The sequence below is a fragment of the Nelumbo lutea genome, chromosome 1 (assembly GCF_056320005.1).
Source record: "Nelumbo lutea isolate HS-2025 chromosome 1, American lotus-T2T, whole genome shotgun sequence".
Classification (NCBI taxonomy): Eukaryota; Viridiplantae; Streptophyta; class Magnoliopsida; order Proteales; family Nelumbonaceae; genus Nelumbo; species Nelumbo lutea.
In genome coordinates this window covers 144,562,990-144,572,786 of record NC_142684.1, presented here as the reverse complement: position 1 = coordinate 144,572,786, position 9,797 = coordinate 144,562,990, and the positions used below count along the sequence as shown (strand labels likewise).

The 9,797-nt window shown below is 33.1% G+C and overlaps 1 protein-coding gene across 3 annotated transcripts; it reads right to left on the bottom strand.

Annotated features, from left to right (window-relative positions):
- Positions 1–1,997: 1,997 nt before the first annotated feature.
- Positions 1,998–6,565, bottom strand: LOC148878115 (cysteine-rich receptor-like protein kinase 10). Of its 3 annotated transcripts, none has more exons than XM_088949033.1 (8): positions 6,272–6,565; positions 4,650–5,537; positions 4,375–4,509; positions 4,059–4,267; positions 3,422–3,629; positions 3,054–3,291; positions 2,658–2,808; positions 1,998–2,562 (listed from the first exon to the last, which is right to left on the bottom strand). In XM_088949033.1, exons 2-8 carry the CDS (start codon positions 5,434–5,436, stop codon positions 2,254–2,256), a joined length of 2,037 nt encoding a protein of 678 aa, XP_088805159.1. In that variant the 5' UTR covers positions 5,437–5,537; positions 6,272–6,565; the 3' UTR covers positions 1,998–2,253. The 3 variants fall into 3 exon arrangements, with proteins under 3 accessions (XP_088805159.1, XP_088805176.1, XP_088805166.1); XM_088949050.1 differs by having other exon boundaries at positions 4,375–4,506; XM_088949040.1 differs by lacking the exon at positions 6,272–6,565 and having other exon boundaries at positions 4,650–5,578.
- Positions 6,566–9,797: the final 3,232 nt, after the last annotated feature.

Here is a 9,797-nt window from a genome sequence, read left to right as displayed (position 1 = left end):
TTTGTCCTACAAGAAGTAGTTAACAAGATAGACTGGTTGGTCAAGGTTAGTTTTATCGTTAAAAAAAAAGATAAAATTGACATATGTGACCCAGTTATGTTATGGTCACTGACTATATTATAAATGAAGGTGATATATTGAAAAGACATGACAAGTTTAGAAAATGCTAGAAAATTGAAGGAGAGTTTAAATAATAACTATTATAACTATATAAATTGTCAACATATAGAGTTATAAAATAACAATGGCACTGAATATTTGATTTTTTTATGCATAGCAAAAATTGAATTTGAATTCAAAGACTAATTAAAAAACATTCTAATCCAAAGGACTTTGACAAGATAATAAAAGATTTGAATATATCCTGAGATTTCATAAATTGAATTAAACATATAGATCTTGAGTTTATCAGATAGACTTAAATATACCTTGTGCCATAAAACACTTTTTATCCTTTTAGTTATTCAAATTTCCGAAGAGAACCAAACCCAGACCTCAATGAACACCAAATAGACCAAACTAGAATAAAGGCTGCTAGGGGTGAACATTATTCTATTAAAGCCAAAAACCAAACTGAAAATTTTGGTTTTGATTTTCAGGTTCGTGAATTTGGTTAACCAAAAACCAAATTAATCAAACTTATATATATATATATATATATATATATATATATGTATGTATATATACATTCTATAATATGTATATAATATCTAGAATATATATTTTTTAAATTATTTATATTTTATATTCTTATTATCAAATATTATTAAGTTTATTGTAAACATTTTTTTATTTTTGATAAATTTAATAAAGTTACTACAAAATTTTGTTATTTAATCTATTTTGGTTGTTTTAAATAATATTTAAAATATGAGTTAGTTATTTAATTTTTTGATATTAAAAATTTAGTTATTTACAATATTATTTAGTTATTTTATTTAAATAATATCATTATTTAAAGTTTTGAAATATTAATTAATTAGTTAATTTAATAATCTGTAAAATTATAATCTATACTATTATTACATAATTTTGTTATTAATTTTATAAAATATAAAATTATTATTAATTCAAACATTACAAAAACAATTATAATTATTTTTCTACTTTTAAGAATTTTTTAAATATATTACATAATTTTGTTATTTTAACTATTAAAAATTAGCTTGTTAAATATTTTTATTTAAAATACTTATTTATTTAAATATTTAAATAATATGTAAAATATTTAATTTTTTTTTATTTAAAAAATTTTATATATTTTAAAGCTATTACATTATATTAATTATTTTGTTATATAATTATCTAGTTATTGAAATATTTAAATAAAATTCTATTTCTTAACTTTTTAATTTTTAATATTTGAATAACATTTAAATAATTTTTTATTTAAAATTTGAAAATATTATCTAGTTATTACATTGAATAATCCGTAAAGTTATAATTTATATTATTATTACATAATTTCATTATGAATTTCATAAAAATATAAAATTATTAATAGTATGAATATTATTAAATCTATTATAATTTTTTTATATTTTTAATAAATATTTTAATGTTATTGCATAATTTCATTATAATATGTAAATAATTCTTTAATTTTTTAAATTCAAAATTTTGTTAGATAGATATAGATGAAAAGTGGGGGAGAGGATAAATATGAATATTATTAAATCTCTTGCCTCCCCTTCTATAACGAGTGCTAATCAACTTTTCTGGAAGAGAATTTTTTCCTACCATGACATAAAAGTGGAAACCATTAACTATCTAATTAATAGTTGAACCATGCAAATTGCTAGTGGTTGTAAAAGTAATATCCAAAGAGCAACGTACAAAGGATGATGCAACATTTACAGCCTAGAGCGCCTTTGTGGCATTTGTAGTATAAAACATGTTTCTATACATCATAGGATATAAAATTAACTAACCAATAATTACTTTTTTTTAATGGTTAAGTAGAGAAATAATGCTGGATGTAAATTACAGTAGCATATGATCCCAAAAATAAATTTTAATTATAATTCATGCCATTCATTTAACAGAATTTTACATTAATAATTTAATTTGCAAGAGGTTAAAATGATAAACTACTAATTTCTAGATTTCATAAACAAAAGTAGTCAATTAAATGGGATGTAGATATTTATTTACATTCTGATATGTACATCAAATCCCAATTTTGTTACTGTATCTTTTATTCTAATTAAGACACTGCTAGAATATAACTCTGCAACCATTTCATAATGTCACTCATCTCGGAAGAACAGCAGAAACAGTTAATCCATTGATTGAAAGATTATCAGGACTCCTCAAAGAATGACCAGACTGCACTGTGAACCTCCCAACAGAGAATGCAGGTTGTTGTGGTTCTTGAAGAGCTACTGTTTCACTTCTAAGCATAACAACAACGGATGACATGGTAGGTCTGTCCATTGGGTCTTCTTGTACGCACAATAATCCAACTTGGATGCATCTTTCAAACTCAGTTTTACAGCATGACTCTGTTAACAATGGATCCATCAACTCTAGTCCTTTCCCTTCACTCCATAATCTCCATGCCTGCATTCATCACAAGTGGGTTAGGCATTTTAAGAAGTGGCAGAATGGCCATTCCTTGAAGAAGTACAAAGTGATATAAAGATAGAGTGACCTACATATGCTAAGAGACTAGGAGCATGTTTGGACAGACGGAAGCCAGCATTCCTTCTTCCAGTTATGATCTCAAGCACGAGAACTCCAAAGCTGAAAACATCTGACTTTATAGAATACAAACCCTCCATAGCATATTCTGGAGCCATGTATCCACTATTTGGAGTGACAGGAGAAAATTACAAGAAAATTTGAGAATTGTATTGGAGAATTAATTGGATCTAACAGTTACCAATAAAACCGATGTTAGCTTTTCGGTTTACGCAGAACAAAGGAGTAGTAAATAAGTCTTGAAATCAAGCAGAAGTAAAAATATGTTTGTTCTAAATAAGAGCATTTCTTATACCACTGTAAGCTCTTTTATTATCTACAACAGAAGATTTTAAATGGAAAGTACTTACTAAGTTCCAACTATTCTAGCAGTGTTAGCTTCACTATCATTTTTCTCAAAGATCCTTGCCATGCCAAAATCCGAAATCTTTGGGTTCATGTGCTGATCCAATAACACATTGCTAGCTTTTAAGTCTCTATGAATGATTCTAAGTCGAGAGTCCTCATGAAGATAAAGAATTCCACGAGCAATTCCAACAATAATGTTAAATCGTTTTCTCCAATCGAATAGCGCTCGTCTTCTCTCATCTGGCCAAACAAAATATGAAATAATGTGCATTAGATCTCAGTTGAGAAATATTACCGGGTTCTATTTTATGTTGTATTTTTTCAGTATCCGATTAAATTAAAAAAAAAATAGCAAGAAAAGAATACTAACCAAAGAGAACAATATCAAGGCTTCCATTGGGCATATATTCGTAGACGAGTAGCTTTTCTTCTCCTTCCACACAACCTCCCAAGAGCCTCACAAGATTTTTGTGTTGAAGTTTCATTATTAATGAAACTTCATTCATGAATTCATCTGAACCTTGCTCTGAACTTGCTAGCCTCTTAACTGCTACTTCAGTTTCATCAGGTAGAGTTCCCTGAATATAGAACCCTCTTAGTATTTTTTTTTCTAACAAGAGCTAGCTTGAATAGGCATTTATTAGACAACCTCATAACCAACACATAATAAAAAGATCGATGCACCCCTAAACTATGATCCCTGTTAATATTTCTCATTGTGTAAGTTTTGCCTTAATTAGCTTTCTATCACATTTGGATTGAAAGGTTGAGGAGATGCACCAATAACAGATGATGACACTAAAAGGTGTGTTTGGTTTGATAGAAAACTTAACAAGAGAAAAGAAGAGAGTTGAGGGAAAGTTCTTCACAAAATTTGTGAAATTCCTAAGAATATTCCCTCAACTTTCTGTCAAAGGAAACGGTACAATCTAGAATCACATGGACGTTAATTGAAGTCAAGAAGAAATTCATTTGGGAATTAATAGAAATTCAAGGGATGTTATTACCTTATAAACTGGGCCGAAACCACCTTGTCCAATCTTATTCAAATCAGAGAAGCCATTTGTAGTTTCATGTATAATAGCTAAACTAATCATAGGAAAATCCTGAGATTTTATCTTATCCATTCCTTCAACGTTTTGGTATGAAGAATCTGTTCTAGTTGGACCATGAATATCCTGCAAAGGAGGCTCTTCAAGGATAATTTTGTTTTTCTCTGAACAAACCAAAAAAGAAGGTTAATTTGCAATATTAGAAATTAAAGAATATATATATATATATATGTATATTATGTGAAGAAGTGTTAATTTTTAGCATATTTACCTTTTCTTGACCTGTTTCTCCTGGCATGGCAGTAGGCCCATGAACTTAAAAGAGCTACCATAATAATACATGCCAATATGATAGCTGCAGCAATTACAATTACAATCTTTGATGACTTATTACTCTGCTTCCCTGCTTTAAAAAGCAAAAATGTTCACACTTTCAATTGAAATTTGCAATTATGAAATGTATATTTCGTACTACTCAAAGAGATCTAATGAAATAGGGGTAATTAACCAAAAAAATGCAGTAAGGTGAAAGCCTGCTCTACTCACCGGGATTGGTAGGTAGAGTTGGTGGAAAAGCATCCGATTCAGTAGCATTCTGATAGAAATTATACAACTCATACCTTAAGTAGCAATTCCTATTAAGAACTCTTGCTCCTCGATAGAAATAGCAGCAACTTAGAATTTCATCTGTGGAATTTTGGAGACATTTATAGCAATCTTCTGTAGATAAGTCGTTGGTGCACTGCACAAGACCATATATCGTATCATGGTCGGTAAAATTAGCATTTCCAGTCGCAATCATGCTGCTCGATGCATTGAATGTAGCCTCCTTAGAAAGGTTAGCTAGTAGGCTTCTCACAGCCGGTGCGAACTCATCTGGGTTTGTTATGTTCTTCTTGTTCCAAAGAGGAATATTTCCAACACCAACTTTGCCGAAGAAATTTTGGTTCGAGTAGCTCAATTGACTGTATTCCTCCCAATCAGTTGCCTCTGTTCTGTTTGGACACAATCGGTTGATATTCTGAATAGCAATATCTATATACTCCTTACAAGTTTGGAGGGTTTTGTAATTTACACACATGAAGAGGCCATACACTCTATCTGAGCTGTTGCCAATGGTGACTTTATTGAAGTGTGAGAGGGAAGCTGCAGAGGATAAATTCTGGAAAAGGAGATTGAGATTATACTGAAACATACTATTCATCGAGTAATTTGCGTTGCTTGAACAGATGTTATAAGGAGGGTCGGCGCTACAAGGTGTATGAAGCACAGCAAATACGGAATACAACCACAGAACCCGAAAGGCTTTGGAAGCACTCAAGAAAGGAATCATCTCTAACCTCTGCAGTGGAACTTGAAGCTCTTCTCCACCCCTGTTATACTTGATTCTTTTTTGTCTAGGAGGCTACAATTTCAATCTGGGTTGACTCGTACCTGTTTTAACACTTGAGAGGACATTCATTAGACAAAGATAATTGCACCAACTCTGTAATATATATAATAATACACACAAACAACTCGACTGACAGAGAGGTAATGCTAAATTGCTAACCCAACTCAAAAAGAAATGTTCGACTACTGATTCTGCAATGGGTTAAACTTGGGGGCATTTTGGGCCTAAGGTCCACCAACAACAAGAAGTAGGTTTGGGTCAGGGCTAACGGTGGGCCTGCGCCTGAAAGAGGCCAGTTGGCTCTCAGTTCTCGATCTCAAACAACCACGGTCAATACTCGGACGGTAAAGCTCTTCGTCCTTAACCGGCAATTCCATCTCTTGGCCGGCAATCGCAAACCCATCAATCAAACACATTTGCTACTACATTGGAATTCCAAATTTGATAGTTTAGCTGCTTGCAGGCTTTCAGCGGCGAATAGACGGACTACACGGCCGTCAATATCGCTCCCTAGCTCCAAAGTCCAAACCAAACAAGTATGACAAAGTTTCCAAACAAGAACGGAGATGAATTAATTCATAGAGCGAGGAAACCAATCAGACCTTATAACAGTATTAGAGTCAATTCAAAATTGAATCATACGCAGATTAACGAATAAGGATCAGAAAGCTATGAAAAGAGAAAAGAAAAAAAAAAAAACAGATTTTTATTCCACATAGCTGTTCAAACACCTCTATCAGTATCAGATATACGAAGAAGCCAAGAAATCCCATACCTGAAGCCATCTTCAGTCCTAGAAAGGCGAAGCCAATGGAAAGACAACAAATTCCGATGTTTAATCGATCTCTCACTGGCTAAGCGGCCAATTGTGATCGATGGGTTAAAAGATAATAGGTTTGGAGTTTTGAGGGAATAAATTAAAGTTTATTCGACATCAAAGAAATTGCCTTTCACTTGTATGAGTTGTATCCAACTTTTTATATTATTATCTGAAACATTTTCTTAACAATTTTTTTGTTCATCAAGTGATGAAAGAAAAGTTGTATTTGTGAATTAATTCTGACTTTATGTATGAGTTAAAAGAAAAGTAGTTCACTGAAAGTATGGGGACATGGAGACCGTGCTTTCCTTGAAGTTGAACGATGAAATATGGATGACTTGGGCGAAGCCAGCGGGCTCAGGGGAGTAAATGGTTCTGACTTATGCGGTGCATGTGTTTCGTGGAAAGTGGTTCTTGTTTAACAAGTTGTGCGTAGTCAAGAGTCATCACTGCAATAGAGAGGAAAAGTTTCCAGTCAGTGGACTGACCGCCCATTTGCCAACGTAGCCCAAGGTTTTAATATTTATTCATTAGTACTCAATTTCACATCACACAAAGTAAATAATTAGTTAGTATGCTCAGGCTCAGCTCGACTCTAATTCACAGATATTTTCAATTGATTTTTCTATTGGGTCATTGGGTGTGTTTTTTTTTATTTATTTATTTTTGGTGGACAATTAGCTGTATCTGTACCCCTGTCCTTGTTATGAATACCGTTGTCCCTTTTATTTTATATATTTTAATTTGGAATGTGATGAATATAAAATTCTGTTTTCTAGTGAGTAAATCAGAGAAAGCCCTCCTCAGGTTAATCCGGATGGTTTATTCCTCACAGCATGTTACAACCATTGAAAAAATCTCTCCATGTGTGGCTTCTGGCTGCAACTGCTATAAAGTTGGTGTGAAGAATATTCTCTGAGGAAAAATATCCGGATTCTCGTAGGGTTACTGACAAGAAGTGCTGTTAATGGACCAGATATTGGTCCAATCCATTCAGTTCAACATGAATTTATTACAAATGGACTAGGTTCAATTCAATCTGATCAATATTTTGTATTAGATTAGTTGAATTCAATGTCATTGTATTGTCCGATCAATCCAACCCAAACCTGGTCCATTACACCCTATTCTTATATTTTCTAATTTGTTAAAACAAACTCAGTTTAATATAAAACCATTATAGACGGACAAGTCCAATCTAATCCAATAAATACTTTACCAATAGGTCTGAACTGAACTCGTCCAATTCTATACCTACGTATTCACTAAAACAGATAGATGTTGAGTATTTGAGTTCTGTGACCCATTTTACACGTCTCGTATGTGGCAGATCCGTTGATTGAAGGTTGGATTGGGTCCATCATCACATCGTGTTGTGTTGAAGATTTGGTTGGTTTAGCATCATGTTGAGGGTTAATGGGTAATATCCGCAGATAGTCGGGTTGGATTGGGCTTGATCACCAAACTTCTGAATGAAATTTTTCATGAAGAAACAGATACAAGGTTGTGTGGTCAACTAGTAAAAATCTCATAATGGGTTCATTTCATACCATAGTACCATACCCGGAATGGTAATAAACTTTTTTGCCAGTGCTGTTAACAGACTTGATCAGATCCAGCGGATGAACCAGTGAATCGGTAACCCACTGATAATTTTGGGTCTTGGGTTTTAACGGCTTTTATGGGCTTACCTATCTAAACCCAATTTTGTCATATTTGGTGTAGACTGTGGAGTTATATAAGGCCAAAGACTCGGTTCATTCCATCTTGAACCAAATTAAAGAAACTCGGTCCAACCTGGTCCATAAACTAGTAACCTGAACCAATGTACCCACACTAAGGTGGCAAGAAGTAATATAAATAAGACCCATTTTGGGAATAGATCTAGATTCTCTCATACGCGAGACCCGAATTCTCCTTCACCGCCCCAATTCCCAAACCTATACTCTCTCTCTCTTTTTGCCTTTGGTTATGCGAGATTCTCCCTCAACCGACATGACTTCAGCCACTCCTTCCATCTTCCTTCGATGATCAACCAGACGGCGTTGTCCACCGGCTTACACTTGGATCGAACAAAAAAAAGACTTGCAGCTTTTGTTCGATTTCAGTATGACAAAATTGACCTAGCCAACTATTAAGAATAAATCACATACAAAACAAGAGAAAATTGAAATAAAAACGACCAAAAAGGAACGGACAAACAAACAAGAAAAACTAATAAATCAAGCAAACACCTACCGAAGGGGGATGAAAGATCCTTCCGCCATAAGTTTTTCGGGTATTATCTCTTTCTGGCATCATAGTCGAACCTGTAAATCTGAGAAGCCTGAAATTCATGATACGAAAAGAGTTTTGACCAATCAAAACCCATCAATTTTGATGAATACCCCTGATAGCCTAACTTTTTGGAGTCAAACCCTCAGTGGAATGCACCTTGTATGGTGGTGTGTAGACTGGTTATTAGACATAGATACATATAGAAGTATCCGGTGCAAATGAATTACCTGCATTGGGGGTACGGTTAGTTGTAAAATGGATAGGAAATTAGAACAATAATATTGTTCTTTCAATGCATGAAATAGGAAAATTCCTGATTCTATCATGGGAATTCAGCTCATGCACAACCTCAGCAATTATCTAGGAGCTTTTCAAAATGATATTTGTTAATCTAAGCTGAATTGGAAGTTCATAGTGGAAAAAATTACAAGTAAGGCTCAGTTTGAAAACAGTACAAATACAAATATCTACACTATAAACACATACAAAATAATACAAAATACAAGGTTTTACGTATACTGATGACGTTTTACACTGAACCAGAAAGTGATTGTTGCTTTTTTAAAAATAATGATTGGTGAAAGAGTATAAAGTTTTACATCAATAAAATCGATGTAGTTTTTACATCGATTATCGATGTAAAATTTTAGAGTTGATGAGGTTTTACATTGATTATCGACGTAAAACTACACTCCATCCAAATGCACGCAAAACTGAACTGGAGTGTAGTTTTACGTCAACAATAATTACACTCTCTTTCCAAACGTATACAAAACCGAACCGATGTAAGTTTTACATCTGTTCTTGATTTATATCACTTCCAAATGCAGCCTAAGTTGCAAAACTGGAAGGCGCAGTTATTGTCACAAGCAGGTAGAGGAGTTCTTATTAAAAGTGTCTTGAGGACAATTCCCAACTATTATCTCTCTACCTCTTTCATATCTAAGGAGTTTGCTTCCAAGATTTTTCCGAGACTTTTGGTGGGGTTCATTAGAAAAAGATAAATATTTATATTTAAAGAGTTGGGATTCCATCATGTGACACTAGGATTTTGGTGGGATTCCATCATGTGACAGAAAGAAACAGTCTAGGGTATGGACATCTATTTTGCATGGGAGATCTCTCATTAAACCCCAAATTAGATGGGTCATTGGTAATGGTTGGCAAGTTTTGTTGGGATTGTGTCTAATTTTACAACCGTTGG